Here is a 25972-nt window from a genome sequence, read left to right as displayed (position 1 = left end):
GCTTAAGTCGTCTGTGTACATCGAGTCGCCGCATTTTCTTTTAGAGATTGGTTCTCCTTGTTTACTCTCCGTCATGTTTGGATGTCGCTTGTTTTCATAATATTTTTTGATAAATTTTTCTAGCCTTATGATTTGTTTTGTGTTATCCAGATTGAAGGTTATTATCCACCAGTATGTGAAGTGCTAATATTTTGTCTAACTTTCTGATATTGAATATTACGTTTTTATCTTGAGGTGATCTGCACCGCTGTGTTCAGTTCGCCATCTTGAATGTTTTTTATCACCCTTGAGATGTTTCTACAACTTGATTGGAGTCAACCTGTGCTGCTAAATTCATTTGATTGGGCAGGCACACACCTGTCTATACAAGGTTCCATAGTTGACAGTGCATGTCAGAGCAAAAACCAAACCATGAGGTCGAAGGAATTAGAGCTCCGTAGAGCTCCAAGACAGGATTGTGTCGAGGCACAGATCTGGGGAAGGGTACCAAAAAACGTCTGCAGCATTGAAGGTCCCCAAAAACACAGTGACCTCCATCATTCTTAGATGGAAGTAGTTTGGAACTAGAGGTCGACCGATTAATCGGAATGGCCGATTAATTCGGGCCGATGTCAAGTTTTCATAACAATCAGTAATCAGTATTTTTGGCCACCAATTTGCCGATTTTTATTTACACCTTTATTTAACTAGGCAAGTCAGATTAAGAACACATTCTTATTTTCAATGACGGCCTAGGAACGGGGGTTAACTGCCTTGTTCAGGGGCAGAACAACAGATTTTTACCTCATCACCTCGGGGATTGGTTTTTGCAACCTTCCGGTTGCAACGCTCTAACCACCTGCCTTACATTGCACTCCACGAGGAGCCTGCGTGGCAGGCTGACTACCTGTTACGTGAGGGCAGCAAGAAGCCAAGGTAAGTTGCTAGCTAGCATTAAACTTATCTTAGAAAAAACTATCAATCTTAACATAATCACTAGTTAACTACACATGGTTGATGATATTACTAGTTTATCTAACGTGTCCTGCGTTGCATATAATCGATGCGGTGCCTGTTCATTTCTCATCGAATCACAGCCTACTTTGACAAACGGGTGATGATTTAACTGGTTAAAAATATAAATTGTATTTAACATGCGCATTTGCAAAAAAAGCACTGTAGTTGCACCAATGTACCTAACCATAAACATCAATGCCTTTCTTTAAAATCAATACACAAGTATATATTTTTAAACCTGCATATTTAGTTAATATTGCCTGCTAACATTAATTTCTTATAACTATGTCCCTTCTCTTGTGTTCCGTACAAGCAGTCAGGGTATATACAGCAGTTTGGGCCGCCTGGCTCATTGCGAACTGTGAAGTCCATTTATTCCTAACAAAGGCAGTAATTCATTTGCCAGAATTGTACATAATTATGACATAACATTGAAGGTTGTGCAATGTAACAGGAATATTTAGACTTAGGGATGCCAGCCGTTAAATAAAATACGGAACGGTTCCGTATTTCACTGAAATAATAAACGTTTCGTTTTCGAAATGATAGTTTCCGGATTCGACCATATTAATGACCAAAGGCTCGTATTTCTATGTGTTATTATATTATAATTAAGTCTATGATTTGATATTTGATAGAGCAGTCTGACTGAGCAGTGGTAGGCAGCAGCAGGCTCGTAAGCATTAATTCAAACAGCACCTTCGTGCGTTTGCCAGCAGCTCTTCGCAATTCTTCAAGCATTGCGCTGTTTATGACTTCAAGCCTATCAACCCCCGCGATTAGGCTGGTGTAACCGATGTGAAATGGCTAGCTAGTTAGCGGGGTGCGCACTAATAGCGTTTCAAACGTCACTCGCTGAGACTTGGGAGTGGTTGTTCCCCTTGCTCTATATGGGTAACGCTGCTTTGAGGGTGGCTGTTGTCGATGTGTTCCTGGTTCGAGCCCAGGTAGGAGAGAGGAGAGGGACGGAAGCTATACTGTTACACTGGCAATACTAAAGTGCCTATAAGAACATCCAATAGTGAAAGGTATATGAAATACAAATCATATAGAGAGAAATAGTCCTATAATAACTACAACCTAAAACTTCTTACCTGGGAATATTGAAGACTCATGTTAAAAGGAACCACCAGCTAGGAACTTAAACGTTAGCTTTTTTACATGGCACATATTGCACTTTTACTTTCTTCTCCAACACTTTGTTTTTGCATTATTTAAACCAAATTGAACATGTTTCATTATTTATTTGAGGCTAAATTGATAGTATTTATGTATTATATTAAGTTAAAATAAGTGTTCATTCAGTATTGTTGTAATTGTCATTATTACAAATAAAAAATAAAAAAAATGCAAAAACATTTATTTGTATTATTTATTTATATATATTTTATTATTATCATTTAAAAATCGGCCGATTAATCGGTACCAGGTTTTTTTGGGGGTCCTCCAATAATCGGCATCGGCGTTGAAAAATCATAATCGGTCGACCTCTATTTGGAACCACCAAGACTCTTCCTAGAGATGGCCGCCCTGCCAAACTGAGCAATCAGGGGAGAAGGGCCTTGGTCAGGGAGGTGACCAAAAACCTGATGGTCACTCTGACAGAGGTCCAGAGTTCCTCTGTGGAGATGGGAGAAACTTCCAGAAGGTCAACCACCTCTGCAGCACTCCACCAATCAGGCCTTTATGGTAGAGTGGCCAGACGGAAGCCACTCCTCAGTAAAAGGCACATGACAGCCCGCTTGGAGTTTGCCAAATGGCACCTAAAGGACTCTCAGACCATGAGAAACACGATTCTCTGGTCTGATGAAACCAAGATTGAACTCTTTGGCCTGAATGCTAAGCATCACATCTGGAGGAAACCTGGCACCATACCTACGGTGAAGCATGGTGGTGGCAGCATCATGCTGTGGGGATGTTCTTCAGCGGCAGGGACAGGGAGACTAGACAGGATCGCGGGAAAGATGAACGGCGCTAAGTAGAAAGAGATCCTTAATGAAGTCCTGTGCGCTCTGGAGCAGGTTCTCAGACTGTGGCGAAGGTTCACCTTCCAACAGAACAACGACCCTAAGCACACAGCCAAGACAACGGAGTGGTGGCTTCGGGACAAGTCTCTGAATGTCCTTGAGTGGTCCAGCCAGAGCCCGGACTTGAACCTGATCGAACATCTCTGGAGAGACCTGAAAATAGATGTACAGTGGCACTCACCATCCAACCTGACAGAGCTTGAGAGGATCTGCAGAGAAGAATGGGAGAAACTCCCCAAATACACTTGTGCCAAGATTGTAGCGTCATACCCAAGAAGACTCGAGGCTGTAATCGCTGGCAAAGCTGCTTCAACAAAGTACTGAGTAGAGGGTCAGAATACTTATGTTAATAACCATACATTTGCAAACATTTCAAAAAACCTGTTTTCCCAGTATTGTGTGTAGATTGATGAGAAAAAAACAATTTAATCAATTTTAGAATAAGGCTGTAAGGTAACAAAATGTTGGAAAAGTCAAGGGGTCTGAATACTTTCTGAATGCACTGTACACAGACAACACAGGGGTAAGTGGGAATTTCAACTCATTCATGTCATGGGACATGAATGACACTTATGTTTTAGGCTTTTACTTTTTTCAAAATGAAAATCCTGGTATGGAAACAATCTGTGCAGACAGCTGTGATGTTTTTATTATTCACTGTAATGAAAGGGCCGTACCTATATTTGAAGCGTAACTTGTGTACTATCTCCTTCATCTTTTCCACCTGGGCGTCGGAGGCGGTGGGGAGCTGAGGAGCGTCCAGGGTACGGATGTCATCCGCGTAGGGCAGGAAGATGCCATGGAAGCCTGAGAATACACATCACTATAATTAGACTGAAAGTTTAAAATTATATTAATTGTGCGATATCCTTTGGGGTGGGGCAAAAGACCCCGGCTGCAGTGGGACCCAATGACTGTACCTGGAGCCTCAATCTGGGCCTGGCCCTCATCCAGCTCCTCCCTCTGGGGCACCAGGGCTAAGAAGCGTGGGGGAGAGTTATGCATCTGTGTGTATTTGCACAGAGCGAACACGTTCCTCTCACTACACCTGCGCAGCAACGCTGTAAACACACAGGCACTCCCTGGGATGGAAAAACAGGACAGAGTGAGAAAGGGGTTAAGGTTGGAACTCAAAAGATAATGGAACTCAGAGGGCAAACATGGGTTGACTCTCCCCAGATAACATTTTGACGGGCAGTTATGTATTAAATTGTCACCGTCCCTCTTCCCATCATAGCGACAGGTTCAGTGTTTAGGGACGGACGCACACAAACACACCTGTGACCGTCTCCTCCTCTGGGTAGATGAAGACAGCAGATCTGAGGTGGTGGTGCAGTTTGAGACGCTCCATGGGCTTGAACCCAATCAGCTCCAGACCCGGGTCAGAAAACTTCTTTATCACATCCACCTCATCTTTCTCCATCACTATCTGCCTGCCTGCATACACCTACACAGACAAACACACAACCACAAACCACTTCTAGACTGAAATGACCCTGACAGAATGAGAAGTATGAATTTATACTTTCTTTGATACACTTTCGATAATTGCTATACTTTGAGATTCCAACAAGTTACCTGAGCCCTCTTGGTGTCGCTGGGGAGCAGCAGGCTGCCTGTCTGTGTGTGGTAGAGGCGTGTCTTGGTGCGACGGGCTCGTTGTTGTCTCTGTAGAGCTTGTCGGCATTAGGCTTCTTGGTCTGTCGGACCGTGATGTACACACCCACCGCCACGTTCATCCCTTCCCCCAGACACAGATTCAACCTGAGACTCAGAGGAGGAGAGAGGACTCATCAGCAACCAGGGCCCTGTTCAGTAGGCATGTGACAAATGTAAAAATGACATGTGAATTCACAATGCAGATATGGTCCTGCGTGTGACCGCTAGGGGGCGATGCAGTTCAATCTACAGCAGCCCTGGCTACCAGACAGCGCTCGCTTTACTGCTGTCCCCCAATCACGCAGCAACTATGGTAGTTAATTATGTTTTTAGGTTCTCTGCCGTGTGCCTCTCCTCCATGTTCTCCGAGGTCAGTACATGGGACTTCATGTGCCACTTCTCATCAATGTGATGGCTCGTTGAAATTATGTATGACAGCGTGTTCATAGACGTCCAACAATCTGTTAACGCCACGTATGGTGTTTGAGAGCTCGAGCTCTGTACTCGCAGAGGAATCATTGTACAATTTCTCCTTCCGGGCCGTCAATGGTTTTTCCACATGACATCTTGTAGACTGGTCCTAGAAATACCATCAGGGCACTAAAGCCGACATCCTCTACCATTGACAATGGCTGCATATTAACTGCAATAATTTCTGTAATCAGCGCTGTGAGTTTCTCACGCCGTCCCTTATCGCACTTCTTTCACGTGAAGAGCCTATCTAATGTCTGTTGTTGGGTATCTGCGCTGCTGCCAACAATGGTTAGGGAGGAACCGTGAGACCCATTCAGATGGCTAAGCATTGAACCTGTACTGCAGCGCAATTCCACCTCACAGTTTGCATTTCACCACCTTCTCATTTAACTTCTCAAAGTATTGCCATACAGGACATCGCTGCTATCGCTTCCCTGACTCACTCTGACATTTTTCTAACTGTTAACGACAATGACGTGCAGAGCGCTTTATATCCATTGCAAATATATTTCAAAGATGCTTCTCCCCTCTAGAAATGTTAAAGCATTGTTGCATTAGGTATTTGTTTAATTTGTATTTTTCCCTTTATGATGATCGGGAGCTGTTAGTGGTAGTTTTGTGATAACTGCACTGCAAATGTAATTTTGTGCAATTTTTTTCCTACAGTGTTTTTCGGTTAGAGATTTTTTAAAACATTTTAACGATCCCAATTTCAGTTAAACGTTCACACTCTTAATAGAGAGAAATGTTAAACGTTTGAAACATCTAAACATGGTCCCAGTCCCACTATATCCATGAATTGTCTGGTTTCTAAACTGTATGTAGAAATATGTATAGGCCATAGAAATATAATGAACTGAAAAGGCTTGGAACCTCTAACCCTGGCAATTTGACTGGTAAACTCACGTGTACACTCGCAATGGCTCCCTGGTATTGTGATACAATAATTTCCATGGTAATGTAGAATGTTCATTCAAATGATGCTAAGTGATGTGACTCGTGCAATGGAATGTACTTTGTTTAATGTCAGTTGTCAGAATTTTGGGAAAACCTTGCAAAATACTTATTTACCATTAAGAACACTACCCATGTTTTTGACATGAAAGATATAATATGTTACTATTGCAATGATAACAAGACCATTGAAATGATTGTGCATTTTTTTATTCTTGTTGCCAAATACTTTATACACAAACAAAAATTCCAAAATTCTATACCAAAATTACAATTTTTTTGATTGAATTTAACTATTTTATTAAAACATTAACCCTTGTCAACAATAACAAGAATAACATTTTCCTAAATCATTACAATAACATTTTTTCAGAGTGATCACAATTGCACTAGAATTTTTTATTTTTTATTTATTTTTGTTTGTTTCAGTATTTTCTCGTTAATACCTGCGTTCTGTTTAGTATGATGTAAGAATGTAAATTGTTGATCTGTATTTTGAATAAAAAATGACAATAATAAAATAAATTCATAAATAAAATTGATTCAACAAATCACAGCACAGATTGATGGGTACACGTCTTGCATTTACTTCCTGCTTTGCTGTTTATGGGTACGCTCGTAATCGCCGCTTGTTCACCCGTTATGCCATCATTGACTTGACCACCATTTTATTCAGTATATTTCTATGGTATTCATAAATTGCATCTCCGTCACTCGGTCGCGTCATGCCATTGTTATGAACGTTCTCAAGCCGCCCTCTATCGGCGGCGCCATAGTGGTGATAAACGACAGTGACACAGAAACAACTGATTAGCATGCTAGCTGTTAGGTAATGTCTTACTATGGTCGTGAATTTGCCTAAATTATTAGATAGTCGTAATTCAGCTGACTTTTTATTTTGCCCAACATACGCCATTTCTGGACGATTTGTGTTTTGCCATTTTAGGCCAAGCGGAACAGAACGGGCTAACGTTACTGTAGCCAGCTCGTTGGAGACAAAACATTGGAGACAAAACAACACGAGAAAACCTGATTTAACATCAAGCTGAATTATGGATCAAAATTACACCTTGTATCCTGTTAAACTGTACGTTTACGACCTGTCTAACGGAATGGCTCGCCAGCTGAGCCCCCTAATGCTAGGTAAGTTGCTAGCTAGTTATCTTTGGTTGTACTATTTTGTAAATGTTTCTTTTTTTATTAACAATAATAAATCAATACAAATGTACACGGGGAACACAAGTACGCTTAAGCAATAAGGCATGAGGGAGTGTGGTATATGGCCAATATACCACAGCTAAGGTCTGTTCTTAAGTAAGGCGGAATGCCTGGACACAGCCCTTAGCCGTGGTATATTGGCCATATACCACGAACCCCCGAGGTACCTTTTTGCTATTATAAACTAGTTACCAACGTAATTAGAGCAGTACAAATAAATGTTTTGTCATACCCGTGGGATACATTCTGAAATACCACGGCTGTCAGCCAATCAGCATTCAGGGCTCAAACCACCCAGTTTATAAATAAAGAATATACCAAGGATTTTGGGCTAGGGGGTACAATAACACATTACACAAAGACCTTAAGGGACCAGTGGCGACCTGTAACTCATGGCAGGTGGGACAGAGCCCTAAAAAATGATATAAACTCAGCAAAAAAAGAAACGTCCTCTCACTGTCAACTGCGTTTATTTTCAGCAAACTTAACATGTGTAAATATTTGTATGAACATAACAAGATTCAACAACTGAGACATAAACTGAACAAGTCCCACAGACATGTGACTAACAGAAATTGAATAATGTGTCCCTGAACAAAGGGGGGGGTCAAAATCAAAAGTAACAGTCAGTATCTGGTGTGGCTGCGAGCTGCATTTAGTACTGCAGTGCATCTCCTCCTCGTGGACTGCACCAGATTTGCCAGGTCTTACTGTGAGATGTTACCCCACTCTTCCACCAAGGCACCTGCAAGTTCCCGAACATTTCTGGGGGGACTGGCCATAGCCCTCACCCTCCGATCCAACAGGTCCCAGACGTGCTCAATGGGATTGAGATCCGGGCTCTTCGCTGGCCATGGCAGAACACTGGCCATGCAGGAAATCACTCACAGAACAAGCAGTATGGCTGGTGTCATTGTCATGCTGGAGGGTCATGTCAGGATGAGCCTGTAGGAAGGGTAGCACATGAGGGAGGAGGATGTTTTCCCTGTAATGCACAGTGTTGAGATTGCCTGCAATGACAACAAGCTCAGTCCGATGATGCTGTGACACACCGCCCCAGACAACAACGGACCCTCCACCTCCAAATCGATCCCACTCCAGAGTACAGGCCTCGGTGTAACGCTCATTCCTTCGATGATAAACACAAATCCCACCCTCACCCCTGGTGAGACAAAACCGCGACTCATCAGTGAAGAGCACTTTTTGCCAGTCTTGTCTGGTCCAGCGACGATGGGTTTGTGCCCATAGGCGACATTGTTGCCGATGATGTCTGGTGAGGACCTGCCTTACAACAGGCCTACAAGCCCTCAGTCCAGCCTCTCTCAGCCTATTGCGGACAGTCTGAGCACTGATGGAGGGATTGTGCATTCCTGGTGTAACTCGGGCAGTTGTTGTTGTCATCCTGTACCTGTCCCTCAGGTGTGATGTTCAGATGTACCAATCCTGTGCAGGTGTTGTTACACATGGTCTGCCACTGCGATGACGATCAGCTGGCCGTTCTGTCTCCCTGTAGCGCTGTCTTGGGCGTCTCACAGTACGGACATTGCAATTTATTGCCCTGGTCACGTCTGCAGTCCTCATGCCTCCTTGCAGCATGCCTAAGGCATGTTCATGTAGATGAGCAGGGACCCTGGGCATCTTTCTTTTGGTGTTTTTCAGAGTCAGTAGAAAGGCCTCTTTAGTGTCCTAAGTTTTCATAACTGTGACCTTAATTGCCTAGCGTCTGTAAGCTGTTAGTGTCTTAATGACCGTTCCACAGGTGCATGTTCATTAATTGTTTATGGTTCATTGAACAAGCATGGGAAACAGTGTTTAAACCCTTTGCAATGAAGATCTGTGAAGTTATTTGGATTTTTACTAAATGTCTTTGAAAGACAGGATCCTGAAAAAGGGACATATATTAATACGTGTCACATCAGTTTGCAAACAATGTAAAAATAAAATATAATTGAATTAATAAAGCCGCATACATGGTCTCTTTTTTGCTTTCTAGAGTAAGGCAGCTCCAAAATGCAGGTGTTTCAGCCTAGCTCAGTGCTTTCTGTGGTGGTGGGGAGTCAGTGGATAATACGGAGCGTAGGGGTTGGTAATGTTCTCTAGTTGCACCGTGATTGGCTCAGTGTTCTGTCACTCATGGGGACACTACATCACCGCAAAATCTACAGGGAGAGATTGAAAATTCAAGCCCCTTGGTTGCTGCCATAGAGTTACATTAGAAGTGCCCATCCAAGAAGGCTCATGGTCATTGGCCACAGATAAAATGACATCAAATCACGTTATATGTACCCTACATTTAATTGGACTGATCATGTCAACATCATACTTTAAAAATCTTAGCTAGCAAGCTAGCAGTCATCATCGTGAATCAAGTCGGCAATCTACTGGCAAATCCTTTTCAATCCTTGTCAAATGAAGAGAAATTATAGATAAAACATATCGATGTTCATCGGCCATTGGACATAAACATTTCACAACAAGTTGAAAATCACAAATTCAACAATGAGTGGTTTGGAAGGAATCAGTGCTTAACTGCAAGTATTGAAAAGCAATCACTAGCCTGCTATTCAGTGGAGTGGTTGTGTGGTCCAAGTCTGGGTTTAAGGGTCTCTTTTCCAAGCTTAAAAGGATAAACATTCAACATTGGCCATGCTGTCAATCCAGCATGACTTGTGACACATTCAAAACAACTGGAACTGGGAAATCTCAGACTTCAGTGAGTTCAAGACATCTGGGAACTCGGAAAAAAACGGGCTCTGACTGGGGAAAATACGTTTTGAACGGACATTTAGCTTAGACTGTTTTTGAGAAATGTCATCGAATATTGTAAGAGCTTTCATTGTCTGCTTATTTGCCCACTTTATTTATCATACAGTTCTGACTTGGTGTGCAGTTAGAATACTGTAAGAATGGCCCATGTTCTGAATTCTGTCAAATCACATCTAATTATTTTTGTCACACACATGCGCCGAATACAACAGGTGTAGACCTTAATGTGAAATGCTTACTTACAAGCCCTTAACCAACAATGCAGTTCGGGGCACGTCTAGGGATAGCATAAAAGAAAATATTGACTAAATAAACTAAAGTAAAAAATAATAACGAGGCTGTATACAGGGGGTACTGGTACTTGAGTCAATGTGTGGGAGTACAGGTTAGTCGAGGTCATTTGTACATGTATGTAGGTGAAAAGTAATTATGCATAGATAATAAACAGCGAGTAGCAGCAGTGTAAAAACATAGGGGGGGTGTCAATGTAAATAGTCCAGGTGGCCATTTGAATCATTGTTCAGCAGTCTTATGGCTTGGGGGTAAAAGCTGTTAAGGAGGCTTTTGGACCTAGACTTGGCGCTCTGGTATCGCTTTCCATGCGGTAGCAGAGAGAACAGTCTATGACTTGGGTGACTGGAGTCTTGGACAATTTGTTTGGGCCTTCCTCTGACACGCCTAGTATATAGGTCCTGGATAGCAGGAAAGCTTTTTGAGGATTTCCCCCTCAGGACCCGTTCTCCTGAGGGGGAAAAGGTTTTGTCGTGCTCTCTTCACAACTGTCTTGGTATGTTTGGACCATGATAGTTTGTTGATGTGGACACCAAGGAACTTAACTCTCTAGTCATTTAGGCAGGTTACCTTTGCTTTCTTGGGTACCGGGACTATGGTGGTCTGCTTGAAACATTTAGGTGTTACAGATTTGGTCTGGGAAAGGTTGAAAATGTCAGTGAAGACACTTTCCAGTTGGTCCATGCGTGGTCTGAGTACACGTCCTGATAATCCGTCTGGCCCCCCGGTCTTGTGAATGTTGACCTGTTTAATCTAGACGTTCCGCTAGCGGAACACCTGCTCCAATATCCAATGATAGGCGTGGCGCGAATTACAAATTCCTCAAAAATCCTAAAACTTCAATTTTTCAAACATATGACTATTTTACACCATTTTAAAGACAAGACTCTCCTTTATCTAACCACACTGTCCGATTTCAAAAAGGCTTTACATCGAAAGCAAAACATTAGATTATGTCAGCAGAGTACCCAGCCAGAAATAATCAGACACCCATTTTTCAAGCTAGCATATAATGTCACAAAAAACAAAACCACAGGTAAATGCAGCACTAACCTTTGATCTTCATCAGATGACACTCCTAGGACATTATGTTATACAATACATGCATGTTTTGTTCAATCAAGTTCATATTTATATCAAAAAACAGCTTTTTACATTAGCATGTGACGTTCAGAACTAGCATTCCCACCGAACACTTCCGGTGAATTTACTAAATTACTCACGATAAGCGTTCACAAAAAACATAACAATTATTTTAAGAATTATAGATACAGAACTCCTTTATGCAATCGCTATGTCCGATTTTAAAATAGCTTTTCGGTGAAAGCACATTTTGCAATATTCTGAGTAGATAGCCTGGCCATCATGGCTAGCTATTTTGACACCCACCAAGTTTGGTACTCACCAAACTCCGATTTACTATAATAAAAATTGGATTATCTTTGCTGTTCTTCGTCAGAATGCACTCCCAGGACTTCTACTTCAATAACAAATGTTGGTTTGGTTCCAAATAATCCATAGTTATATCCAAATAGCGGTGTTTTGTTGTGCGTTCAAGACACTACCCGAAGGGTGACGAAGGGTGACGCGCCCAGCGCGTTTCGTGACAAAACATTTCAAAATATTCCATTACCGTACTTCGAAGCATGTCAAACACTGTTTAAAATCCATTTTTATGCGATTTTTCTCGTAAAAAAGCGATAATATTCAGACCGGGAGTCGTTGTTTTCGTTCAAAGACTGAAAATAAAAACATGGAGTCTCCTCGTGCACGCGCCCCCAGTCTCATTGTTCTCAGATCGACCACTATCCAAATGCGCTACTGTTTTTCAGCCTGGGCCTGCAAAGGCATCATTCAACGTTTTGCCGCCTTCTGAGAGCCTATGGGAGCCGTAGGAAGTGTCACGTTACAGCAGAGATCCTCAGTTTTCAATAAAGAGAGTGTAGAAGCCCAAGGAATGGTCAGAGAGGGCACTTCCTGTAAGGAATCTTCTCAGGTTTTGGCCTGCCAAATGAGTTCTGTTATACTCACAGACACCATTCAAACAGTTTTAGAAACTTTGGAGTGTTTTCTATCCAAAGCTAATAATTATATGCATATTCTAGTTTCTGGGCAGGAGTAATAATCAGATTAAATCGGGGACGTTTTTTATCCGGCCGTGAAAATACTGCCCCCTATCCATAACAGGTTAAAGGTCATACTCACCTTGGCTACAGAGAGCGGAACAGCTGGTGCTCTCATGATTGCTTCAGTGTTGCTTGCCTCAATACGAGCATGAAAGGCATTTAGTTTGTCTGGTATGTTCGCGTCATTGGGCAGCTCGCGGCTGGGTTTCCCTTTGTAGTCTGTAATAGTTTTCAAGCCCTGCCACATCCGATGAGCGTCGGAAGCAGTGTAGTAGGATTCAATCTCAGTCCTGTATTGACACTTTGCCTGTTTGATGGTTCGTCTGAGGGCATAGCGGTATTTCTTGCAAGCGTCCGGATTAGTGTCCGCTCCTTGAAAGCGGCAGCTCGGTGCAGATGTTGTCTGTAATCCATGGCTTCTGGTTGGGATATGTACGTACGGTCACTGTTGGGACGACGTTGTCGATGCACTTATTGATGAAGCCTGTGACTGAGGTGGTATACTCCTCAATGCCATTGGATGAATACCGGAACATATTCCAGTCTGTTCTAGCAAAAAAGTCCTGTAGTGTAGCATCCGCGTCATCTGAACACTTCTGAAATTGAGCGAGTCATTGGGTCTTCCTGCTTCAGTTTTTGCTTGTAAGCAGCAATCAGGAGGATATAATTATGGTCAGATTTGCCAAATGGAGAGTGAGGGAGAGCTTTGTATGCGTCTCTGTGTGTGGAGTAAGGGTGGTCCAGAGTATTTTTCTTTTTTTTCCTCTCTCTCTCTAGTTGCACATGCTGGTAGATGAGGTGAAAGGGATTTAAGTTTGCCTGCATTAAAGTCCCCAGCCACTTGGAGCGCCGCTATTGGATGAGCATTTTCTTGTTTGCTTATGGCCTTATACAGCTCATTGAGTGCGGTCTTAGTGCCAACATTGGTTTGTGGTGGTAAAGAGACAGCTATGAAAAATATAGATATTCGCTGCCAGACATGGCTCCACTGATAGCCAGGTGTAGCTGCTGTTGGGACAGCTTTATGTAGGCCATACGTTTGTGGGCATTGTTTGTCACCGTTATAGTACAATTCATGTATTGTTTAGTGTTGTGTAAGGGCTTTGCTGGCAACGATAATTATTATATATATTTTTTTATTTGAGTTTGCCCCACCAAGATTTACATGCTAAAATCGGCACTTTAAGGGACATACACACATTTATAATTCTAACAGCTTTTTTGATGGTAAAGTATTTAATTGTCTTAAAATATTGTTAAATATTCTGTTGTAAGGTAAGAAAAAAATGGTGTTTAATTTGTAAATGTACATTTGTGAATATGAAATTTGTCCAGAAGAATAATGATATTAGTTAGATAAAATTGTTTAAAACTATTTTTTATCGTAGTTAAAGAATCCAAGCAGTACATCTCTCCATAATAGAGTAAAATCTTCATAAATATGATCAATTATAATCTGTCTTTTCACAGATGTCTTGCCACCGGTATGTGTGAGGCAACATCCATACTTTTTCCAGCAGTTATTATCAGTAAGGCATTACATAAGATACAGTACCAGTCAAAAGTTTGGACACTTACTCATTCCAGGGTTTTTATTTTTACTATTTTATACATTGTAGAATAATAGTGAAGACATCAAAACTATGAAATAACACATGCAATCATGTAGTAACCAAAAAGTGTTAAAAAAATCTAAATATATTTTATATTTAAGATTCTTCAAAGTAGCCATCCTTTGCCTTGATGACAGCTTTGCACACTCTTTGCATTCTCAAAACCAGCTTCACCTGGAATGCTTTTTCAACAGTCTTAAAGGAGTTCCCACATATGCTGAGCACTTGTTGGCTGCTTTTCCTTCACTCTGCGGGCCAAGTCATCCCCCAAAAAGTAGGGAAGTGGATCAGAAAACCATTAAGTATCTAGTGTGACCACCATTTGTCTCATGCAGCGCGACAGATCTCCTTTGCATAGAGTTGATCAGGCTGTTGAGTGTGGCCTGTGGAATGTCCTCCTATTCAATGGCTGTGCGAAGTTGCTGGATATTTGCGGGAACTGGAACACGCTGTCGTACACGTCTATCCAGAGCATCCTAAACATGCTCAATGGGTGACATGTCTGGTGAGAATGCAGGCCATGGAAGAACTGGTACATTTTCAGCATCCAGGAATTATGTACAGATCCTTGCGACATGAGGCCGCACATTATCATGCTGAAACATGAGGTGATGGCGGCGGATGAATGGCACGACAATGGGCCTGAGCATCTTGTCACGGTATCTCTGTGCATTCAAATTGCCATTGATAAAATACAATTGTGTTTGTTGTAGCTTATACCTGCCCGTACCATAACCCCACAACCACCATGTGGCACTCTGTTCACATTAACATCAGCAAACTGCTCTCCCACACATCTGCCATCTGCCCGGTACAGTTGAAACCCGAATTCATCTGTGAAGAGCACACTTCTCCAGCGTGCCAATGGCCATCGAAGTTGAGCACTTGCCCGCTGAAGTCGGTTACGATGCGGAACTTCAGACAGGTCAAGACCCTGGTGAAGACAATGAGCATGCAAATGAGCTTCCCTGAGACAGTTTCTGACAGTTCGTGCTGAAATTCTTTGGTTGTGCAAACCCACAGTTTTATCAGCTGTCCGGGTGGCTGATCTTTGACGATCCTGCAGGTGAAGAAGCCAGATGTGGAGGTCCTGGGCTGGCATGGTTACACATGGTCTGCGGTTCTGAGGCCGGTTAGTAGAGAAATTTAAATGTAATTCTCTGGAAACAGCTCTGGTGGACATACCTGCAGTCATCATGCCAATTGCACGCTCCCTCAACTTTAGACATCGGTGGCATTGTGTTGTGTGACAACTGCACATTTTAGAGTGGCCTTTTATTGTCCCCAGCACAAGGTGCACCTGTGTAATGATCATGCTGTTAAATCAGCTTCTTGATATGCCACACCTGTAAGGTGGATGGATTATCTTGGCGAAGGAGAACTGCTCACTAACATGGATGTAAAACAAATTTGTGCACCAAATATGAGAGAAATAAGCTTTTTGTGAGTGGTAAATGTGTGTGACCTTTTATTTCAGCTCATGAAACATGGGACCAACACTTTACATGTTGCGTTTATATTTTTATTCCTTGTATATACAAGCTTTGGTTGGAATAGACGTTGTATTATCTGCGGAAATTGATGGCACAAGGAGCAAATATCTTTGGTGATGCGAGAGCGGGGAGAGCTGGGACTCTCTAAAAACACGGCACTTTGATACAAGTGACTTTTTGTAGCAGGGATGAGGAGAGACTGAGGATGCAATTTAGGCCCATGGGCTGAACTTATTATTTACTCCTAGCTCTCATTCACAAAATGTACATATAAACTATTTTCTTCTATTCACAGGGAAACAGCTTGATGGAATATGGTGAGTAAATTATGTATTATTTGATTTTAAGTTCTTATTTTTAGTAAGGTCAAGTTTATGTACACCTATCATTTCATAACTGGATGTTGTAAAATATGTTGCGTATTCGCTACATGAATGTCATGATAGGGATATTTATTCCCCAGTGTTTTTAAGTCTGTTAATTGAGAATCCCTCTTTATGTGAAACGAAACAGTAACATATTCCTCTCAGGCACACTGCTATTGTTGTCCATGGAGAGGAGTTCTTCTATGGGGGAGAGGGCATCGCAAACTGCCCACCTGTAAGACGTTTTATTCTATTCCTTCCTACAATAAACTAGACCTGAGTTGTCTACAGAAGTCTAAGTTAGAGTTGCCCCAAACATAGATGTTGTGATACTCAACGAATCCTGGGGCTAAGTAAAAGCTGCAAATACAGGGCCATTGGAGGACAACTGAGCAAGCAGCGAACATGACTAAGCTGTTTGTTTGTTGAGTGTTTCAGGGTGGGACGTCCCTGGGAGAACCCAACTCCATAATAGACCTGGGCATCACAGAAGTGACTGAGGAAATCTTTATGGAGTACCTGTCTTCACTGGGAGAGTCCACGTACAGGTGAGGCTGAGGCACCTGGTGTATCTTAACTCCACTGGGATGTGTGTGTGTGTGTGTGTGTGTGTGTGTACAGTGCCTTTGAAAAGTATTCAGACCCCTTGACTTTTTCCACATTTTGTTACGTTACAGCCTTATTCTAAAATGGATTAAACCCTTCTTTTTTTACTCAGCAAACTACACACAATACCCCATGATGACAAAGCGAAAACAGGTTTTTAGAAATGTTTGCTAATTTATTAAAAATGAAAAACTGAAATACCTTATTTACATAAGGGAAAGGGGGATACATAGTCAGTTGTCCAACTTAATGTATTCAACTGAAATGTCTTCCGCATTTAACCCAACCCCTCTGAATAAGTATTCAGACCCTTCACTATGAGACTCGCAATTGAGCTCAGATGCATCCTGTTTCCATTGATCATCCTTGAGATGTTTCTACAACTTGATTGGAGTCCACATGTGGTAAATTTGATTGATTGGAAATGATTTGGAAAGGCAAACACCTGTTTATATAAGGTCCCACAGATGACAGTGCATGTCAGCTCAAAAACCAACCCATGAGGTTGAAGGAATTGTCCGTAGAGGTCCGAGACAGGATTGTGTCGAGGCACAGATCTGAGGAAGGGTACCAAAAAATGTCTGCAGTGTTGAAGGTCCTCAAGAACACAGTGACCTCCATCATTCTTAAATATAAGAAGTTTGGAACCACTAAGAATATTCCAAGAGCTGGCCGCCCGTCCAAACTGAGCAATCGGGGAGAAGGGCCTTGGTCATGGAGGTGACCAAGAACTCGCTGACCAAGACCAAGAGTTCCTGTGTGAAGATGGGAAAAACGTCCAGAAGGACAACTATCTCTGCAGCACTCCACCAATCAGGCATTTATGGTAGAGTGGCCTGACGGAAGCCACTCCTCAGTAAAAGGCACATGGCAGCCCACTTGGTGTTTTCCAAAAGGAACCTAAAGGACTCAGACCATGAGAAACAAGATTATCTGGTCAAATTAAACCAAGATTGAACTCTTTGGCTTGAATGCCAAGCGTCACGTCTGGAGGAAACCTGACACCATCCCTACGGTGAAGCATGGTGGTGTTAGCATAATGCTGTGTGAATGTTTTTCAGCGGCAGGGACTGGGAGATTAGTCAGGATCTAGGCAAAGATGAACGGTGCAAAGTACAGAGAGGTTCTTGATGAAAACCTGCCCCAGAGCGCTCAGGACATTAGACTGGGGTGAAGGTTCACCTTCCAACAGGACAACAACCCTAAGCACACAGCCAAGACAACGCAGGAGGGACTTCGGGAAAAGTCTCTTAATGTCCTTGAGTGGCCCAGCCAGAGCCCGGACTTGAGTCCGTTCTAACATATCTGGAGAGACCTGAAAATAGCTGTGCAGCAACAGTTGAGAGGATCTGCAGAGAAGAATGGGAGAAACTTCCCAAATACAGGTGTGCCAAGCTTGTAGCGTCATACCCAAGAAGACTCGAGGCTGTAATAGCTGCCAAAGGTGCTTCAACAAAGTACTGAGTAAAGGGTCTGAATACTTAGGTAAATGTGATATTTTATTTGTTTATTTTTAATACATTTGCAAAATAAATTAACCTGTTTTTGCTTTGTCATTATGGGGTATTGTGTGTAGATTGAGAGAAAAAAAAATGTAATACATTTTTGAATAAGGCTGTAATGTAACAATGTGGAAAATGTCAAGGGGTCTGAATACTTTCTGAATGCACTGTATGTATCGATGGAGGTATGTATCGATGGAGATGTGCAGTTGGATACTGACGAGGTCTTTTTATCTCTCTCTCGCTCTCTCCCTCACTGTATTCACTCTATATTTACTCTGTCCCTATCTTTGCTTCTTTCTCTCATTCAATGTGTTTCTCCCCACTCACACCCCTCTCTCTCTCTCTCACTCACACACTGTAGGGGGAACCAGTACCATCTGTTTGAGTGGAACTGTAACACATTCAGTAACGAAGTGGCCCAGTTCCTCACCGGCAGCAAGATCCCCGCCCACATCACAGACCTGCCGGCTGAAGTGCTGTCCACGTGAGTTACCCCTCTCTTCCCTCCCTTGTCTCTCTAGCAACAAGAACCTGTTGTCAGACATAATGAGTGTTGTACGGGAGCGTGGCACAACGATAGTGCTGCAGTCTTACAAGCACATATTGTACCTGAAGGACATTGGTATGAATTCCAGCCCTGACACCTTTGTGCGGTCTCTCCTCTACCTGTCCCCCTATATCTCCTCTACCTGTCCCCCTATATCTACGTTCAATGCTGTCTGAATAAAGAATAAAATACATAAGGATGACAAGTCTCCATTCACATATAGAGTCAACACCAGGGCTCTCCAACCCTGTTCCTGGAAAAACACTAATACAGATGTCGGAAGTTTACATACACCTTAGCCAAATACATTTAAACTCAGTTTTTCCCCATTCCTGACATTTAATCCTAGTAAAAATTCCCTGTCTTAGGTCAGTTGGGATCACCACTTTATTTTAAGAATGTGAAATGTCAGAGTAATAGCAGAGAGAACGATTTATTTCTTTCATCACATTCCCTGTGGGTCAGAAGTTTACATACACTCAATTAGTATTTGGTAGCATTGCCTTTAAATTGTTTAACTTGGGTCAAACGTTTCGGGTAGCCTTCCACAAGCTTCCCACAATAAGTTGGGTGAATTTTGGCCCATTCCTCCTGACAGAGCTGGTGTAACTGAGTCAGGTTTGTAGGCCTCCTTGCTCGCACACACTTTTTCAGTTCTGCCCACACATTTTCTATAGGATTGAGGTCAGGGCTTTGTGATGGCACTCCAATACCTTGACTTTGTTGTCCTTAAGCCATTTTGCCACAACTTTGGAAGTATGCTTGGGGCCATTGTCCATTTGTAAGACCCATTTGTGACCAAGCTTTAACTTCCTGACTGATGTCTTGAAATGTTGCTTCAATATATCCACATAATTTTCTTTCCTCATGATGCCATCTATTTTGTGAAGTGCACCAGTCCCTCCTGCAGCAAAGCACCCCCACAACATGATGCTGCCACCCCCGTGCTTCACGGTTGGGATGGTGTTCTTCGGCTTGCAAGCATCCCCCTTTTTCCTCCAAACATAACGACGGTCATTATGGCCAAACAGTTCTATTTTTGTTTCATCAGACCAGAGGACATTTCTCCAAAAATATGATCTTTGTCCCCATGTGCAGTTGCAAACCGTAGTCTGGCTTTTTTATGGCGGTTTTGGAGCAGTGGCTTCTTCCTTGCTGAGCGGCCTTTCAGGTTATTTCAATATAGGACTCGTTTTACTGTGGATATAGATACTTTTGTACCTGTTTCCTCCAGCATCTTCACAAGGTCCTTTGCTGTTGTTCTGGGATTGATTTGCACTTTTCGCACCAAAGTACATTCATCTCTAGGAGACAGAACGCGTCTCCTTCCTGAGCGGTATGATGGCTGTGTGGTCCCATGGTGTTTATACTTGCATACTATTGTTTGTACAGATGAACGTGGTACCTTCATGCTTTTGGAAATTGCTCCCAAGAATGAACCAGACTTGTGGAGGTCTACAATTTATTTTCTGAGGTCTTGGCTGATTTCTTTTGATTTTCCCATGATGTCAAGCAAAGAAGCACTGAGTGTGAAGGTAGGCCTTGGAATACATCCACGGGTGCACCTCCAATTGACTCAGGCTAATTGACATCATTTATCAGAAGTTTTCCAAGCTGTTTAAAGGCACAGTCAACATAGTAAACTTCTAACCCACTGGAATTGTGATACAGTGAATTATAAGTGAAATAATCAGTCTGTAAACAATTGTTGGAAAAATTACTTGTGTCATGCACAAAGTAGATGTCCTAACCGACTTGCCAAAACTATAGTTTGTCAACAAGAAATTTGTGGAATGGTTGAAAAACGAGTTTTAATGACTCCAATCTAAGTGTATGTGAACTTCTGACTTCAACTGTAGCTACAGGACGGTTGCTCTCCAGGAACAGGGTTGGACAGCCCTGGTGTTGACCCTTATACTTTTCCCACATTTTGTTACGTTACAGCCTTATTCTAAAAAAGATTAAATCATTTTTTCCCCTCATCAATCTACACACAATCCCCCATATCGACAAAGTAAAAACTGGTTTTTATTTTTTACAAATGTATAAACAATAAACACATTTACACATTACTCAGTACTTTGTTGAAGCACCTTTGGCAATGACTACAGCCTCCAGTCTTCTTGGGTATAACGCTACAAGCTTGGCACTCCTGTATTTGGGGAGTTTCTCCCATTTTTCTCTGCAGATCGTCTCAAGCTCTGTCAGGTTGGATGGGGAGCGTCTTTGCACAGCTATTTTTAGGTCTCTCCAGATATGTTAGATCGGGTTCAAGTCCAGGTTCTGGCTGGGCCACTCAAAGACATTCAGGGACTTTTCCTGAAGCCACTCCTGCGTTGTCTTGGCTGTGTGCTTAGGGTCGTTGTCCTGATGGAAGGTGAACCTTCGCCCCAGTCAGAGGTCCTGAGCGCTCTGGAACAGGTTTTCATCAAGGATCTCTCTGTACTTTGCTCTGTTCATGCTAACACCACCATGCTTCACAGTAGGGATGGTGCCAGGTTTCCTCCAGACGTGACGCTTGGCATTCAGCCTAAAGAGTTCAATCTTGGTTTCATCAGACCAGAGAATCTTATTTGTCATTGTCTGAGAGTCCTTTAGGTGCCTTTTGGCAAACTCCAAGAGGGCTGTCATGTCTTTTTACTGAGGAGTGGCTTCCGTCTGGCCACTACCATGAAGGCCTGATTAGTGGAGTGCTGCAGAGATGGTTGTCCTTCTGGAAGGTTCTCCCATCTCCACAGAGGAACTCTGGAGCTCTGTTGAAGTGACCATCGGGTTCTTGGTCACCTCCCTGACCAAGGCCCTTCTCTCCTGATTGCTCAGTTTGGCCGGGCTCTTGGAAGAGTCTTGGTGGTTCCAAACTTCTTCCATTTAAGAATGATGGAGGTTACTGGGTTCTCAGGGACCTTCAATGTTGCAGAAATCTTTTGCCACCCTTCCCCAGATCTGTGCCTCGACACAATCCTGTCTCAGAGCTCTACGGACAATTCCTTCGACCTCATTGCTTGGTTTTTGCTCTGACATGCATTGTCAACTGTGGGACCTTTATATAGACAAGCGTGTGCCTTTCTAGATCATGTCCAATCAATTGAATTTACCACAGGTGGACTCCAAGTTTCAATGATGATCAATGGAAACAGGATGCACCAGAGCTCAATTTCGAGCCTCATAGCAAAGAGTCTGAATACGTATGTAAATAAGGTATTTCAGTTTTTTTTAATTAATTTACCTAAAATTCTAAAAACCTGTTTTCACTTTGTCATTATGGGGTAGATTGATTGAGATTTAAAAAATATATATTGAAATACATTTTAGAATAACAAAATGTGGAAAAAGTCAGGGGGTCTGAATACTTTCCGATGTATTCTTTTAACCTTTATTTAACTAGGCAAGTCAGTTAAAAGAACAAATTCTTATTTTCAATGACGGCCTAGGAACAGTGGGTTAACTGCCTTGTTCAGGGGCAGAACAACAGATGTCAGCTCGGGGATTTGAACTTGCAACCTTTCGGTTACTAGTCCAATGCTCTAACCACTAGGCTACGCTGCCGCACTAGGCTACGCTGTGCCAAATTGTACACTTATTCAGTGCTTAATTTGAGCCGGATCCAATAATTTTCACTTTTTGCAATGTAAAAATTATAATAAAAGCGATCAGAGTTCATTCGAGTTGCCTCTTCGTTAATTATCCTGCCAGCACAAAAAACACATTATGTGAAAAAGTAGATTTTTAGCCCGGGCCTTCTGTAAGTGACTCTACTCTAATGTTCTATGCCACTACGCAAATGCATTGATATGCATGCGTTGGTTTATTTTTTCTCTCATGTGTTCCGGTACCGCAGAACTTCCCAGGTCACCTCGCACTCACTTTTTACAAATTAAGCACTGGACTCACTGTATGTTTCAAGTTAAATTGAGTTTGTTGGAATGTATGATTATAAATAAGGAAAGCTTGTTCAAAACAAAGCTCACTGTGTGTGGATTCTAATTTGTGCTGTGTTCCACTCTGTCACCCGCAGGCCTTTCGGCCAGGCGCTACGCCCGCTTCTGGACTCCATCAATATTGCACCTCAGGGGGGCAACACCTTCAATGGACACTATGGCCAGAGATAGACCGATAACACAGGTGCACAGAGTAATATATTAAACGATCAGTCAGTCAGTCAGTCTGTGTGTGGGGAGTGGGAGATCTGCAGCTCTGGACCTTTGTAAGTCCCATTCTGATGTACGTCAGTCAGTCAGTCAGTGGGTCAGGTAGCAACCTAACCCAACCTGACCGCTTTAATACCTTAAATGCCCAGTGCAGTCAAAAAAGTGGTCCCCCCCCCCTGTTTTTATATATATTTCCACACTATGAGGTGTGAATAATACAGTGAAATTGTGAAAATTATAATGCCCTTTTAGTGTAGGAGCTGTTTGAAAAGGCCGCTGGAAATGTCAGCATATTTTGGTGGGATGGCGTTTTGGCCTTTCATGGCGACATCACCACGTGGTAAATTAGTTAATAGACCAATAAGAAAGAGTTCCAAAACTCTCTCCCAATATCAGCACATTTTCAGTTTTCCCCTCCCCACTCAGACCACTCCCAGACAGTCCTAGCAAAATTATTTATTGAGAAATTGTTCTTTGCTAAGAAGCTATTTTTGTTTCTTTTTGAGTCATTTAAAATAATCACACTAAGGTACTTAATTGTTCCCCAGAAATGATTTGATATTGAGATAAAAACAGCTGCATCTGACCTTTTATGATGATCCTACCTAACTTACCCCTTTTCCACTATAAACTTGGCCTGCGATCTGTGTGTGTATTTTAGTATGTCCATGGATATGAAGCTGGTATTAGGCCGTAAGTGTATGATAAGATAGATATTTCTTCTACTCTCCATAGGAGCCCATGATCAGCTGAATGTAAAACTAGGGAGCTGCAAGGTTTCTATCTAGAGCCAGAGCTGCAGCTCTTTCCTGCACAGGGGTGGGTAGGGTGTCCTTTTAACTTCCTATTAAGTTATTTTAGTGTTTTCATTGTTTTGTTCTTTTTTAATTACCATGACATGACTGCATTGACATTCCAGAGAGGTAGAGAGAAGGGATAGAGAATATGAAAAGAGAAACAAACAATGTTTGAGATTTTAGCTGAAGACGTGTTTAAAAACTTCACAAATTCTGACTTGCACTTGTCTTTATATTGTGAACTTGCGTATTCACTTATCTTCGTATCAACTTCCAACTGTCTGGTGTCAAGGTTTATCCCTTGAAAACATTGTTAAACACAAGCACACACACTCAAGATCATCAAGCTATGACCTCGTGTGACCTGTACAGACGTGCTCAAATTTGTTGGTACCCCTCCACAAAAAAACGTAGAATGCACAATTTTCTCTGCTTTAGATTGTTTATTAAACATAATATTTTAAATAATAAAACAAATGAAAATGGCATGGACAAAAATGATGGGACCCTTAACCTAATATTTTGTTGCACAACCTTTAGAGGCAATCACTGCAAACAAATGTTTTCTGTAGCTCTCAATGAGTCTTCTGAACCTGTTAACAGGTAGTTTGGCCCACTCTTCCTGAGTAATCTGCTCCAGCTGTCTCAGGTTTGATGGGTGCCAAGTTTCAGCTCTTTCCATTGATGTTCGATAGGATTCAGATCAGGACTCATAGAAGATCACTTCAGAATAGTCCAATGTTTTGTTCTTATCCATTATTGTGCTTTTAGCTGTGTGTTTTGGGTCATTATCCTGTTGGAGGACCCATGACCTGCGACTGAGACAGAGCTTTCTGACACTGGGCAGTACGTTTCGCTCCAGAATGCCTTGATGGTCTTGAGATTTCATTGTGCCCTGCACAGATTCAAGGCACCCTGTGCCAGGCGCAGCAAAGCAGTCCCAAAACCTTACCGAGCCTCCTCCATGTTTCACTGTAGGTATGGTGTTCTTTTCTTTGAAAGCTTCATGTTTTCGTCTGTGAACATAGAGCTGATGTGACTTGGCAAAAAGCTCCAGTTTTGGAGGACATTCTCAGAAGGATTGTGGCTTGTCATTATGCATTTTAGAAAATTCCAGTCTGGCTTTTTTATGTTTTTCTTTCAAAAGTGGAGTCCTGGGTCTACTTTCATGGAGCCCATTTTTGCTGAAAAAGCGACGGATGACGTACCTTCACCTTGAAGTTCAGCTTGTATCTCTTTGGCAGTTATCCTTGGTTCTTTTTCTACCATTCGCACTATCCTTCTGTTCAATCTGTGGTCGACTTTCCTCTTGCGGCCTTGCCCAGGGAGGTTGGCTACAGTTCCATGGACCTTAAACTTCTTAATATTTGCGACTGTTGTCACAGGAACATCAAGCTGCTTGGATATGGTCTTGTAGCCTTTACCTTTACCATGCTTGTCTATTTTCTTTCTGATCTCCTCAGACAAATCTCTCCTTTTCTTTCTCTGGTCCATGTTCAGTGTGGTGACTACTTTTCTCCATTTAAATAGGCTGAATGACTGATTACAAGATTGGAGACGTGATACTAATTAAACAAACAAATGAGTTTGAAATATCACTATAATGCAATTATTTATTATATTTTCTAAGGGGTACCAACAAATGTGTCCAGGCTATTTTAGAATCTCTTTGTAGAATAAGCAATAATTAATCTCTTTTCACAGCTTCTTTGCTTTATTCTATGACATACCAAAGGCATGCAAGTATACAGCTTTTAAATTAGTCACTTTTCTTGAGGAATGACGCATTATTTCAATGAGCTGTAAGGGCACCAACCAATTTGAGCACGTCTATGTAGGACTGTACAGTAATACACTGAACAACTGCATCTTTCCAGAATTGGTATACTTCTACCTTTTCAAATTAGCAGGAATGCACCATATCTAAGCATTTTCTAAGATTGGAATGTTGTTGAGGGTCTCTGTACTGTTTTTTTGCGATCAGTGTGCAGCCTAATGTTGGTCCAGCATAGGAAATAACTCTCCATATCAAGAGTTATGCCAACCGCCATTCACTTTTTTCCTGATATCAAGTATCTGTGATTTTGTTGCCATTATTTGTTTGTTTTGATCTGTTAATTTATTTTAATATATTATATACACAAGACTGTCTTTGTAAGTTACATACTTTAATTTATTACCTAATGTCATTATGAGCATACATATCGTTATTATAATTATTATATTATCAAGATTTAATATATTCGGTAATTCACATTTGGTATTGAGTCAAAATTGTGATACCCCAAAAATGTCCATCCTTACTCTGTCCACTATTGTGATGTAAAGATCCTGTTTCTATTTAATGAAACTCTTGCCTCTGCTTGATAAAGACAACTTTTCTCTAA

General features: G+C 42.0%; 1 protein-coding gene and 1 pseudogene across 1 annotated transcript; one reads left to right on the top strand and one right to left on the bottom strand.

Annotated features, from left to right (window-relative positions):
• LOC106589198 (X-ray repair cross-complementing protein 5-like) overlaps window positions 1–7051 on the bottom strand; it is a 17153-nt pseudogene extending 10102 nt beyond the window's left edge.
• Window positions 6792–25972, top strand: LOC106589526 (desumoylating isopeptidase 1). Its single transcript, XM_014179621.2, has 7 exons — window positions 6792–6939; window positions 7057–7253; window positions 15913–15934; window positions 16148–16217; window positions 16421–16530; window positions 18455–18577; window positions 22656–25972. The coding sequence occupies exons 2-7, from the start codon at window positions 7163–7165 to the stop codon at window positions 22747–22749; spliced, it is 510 nt and encodes a 169-aa protein (XP_014035096.1). The 5' UTR covers window positions 6792–6939; window positions 7057–7162; the 3' UTR covers window positions 22750–25972.

The sequence above is a fragment of the Salmo salar genome, chromosome ssa28 (assembly GCF_905237065.1).
Source record: "Salmo salar chromosome ssa28, Ssal_v3.1, whole genome shotgun sequence".
NCBI lineage: Eukaryota > Metazoa > Chordata > Actinopteri > Salmoniformes > Salmonidae > Salmo > Salmo salar.
This window is presented reverse-complemented; position numbering and strand designations above follow the sequence as displayed.

Coding starts and splice junctions, on each gene's coding strand:
- LOC106589526 (XM_014179621.2), top strand. CDS start 7,163: ATGGATCAAAATTACACCTTGTATCCTGTTAAACTGTACGTTTACGAC. Junction 15,935..16,147: donor AAACAGCTTGATGGAATATG/GTGAGTAAATTA, acceptor TATTCCTCTCAG/GCACACTGCTATTGTTGTCC. Junction 16,531..18,454: donor CTGGGAGAGTCCACGTACAG/GTGAGGCTGAGG, acceptor CACACACTGTAG/GGGGAACCAGTACCATCTGT.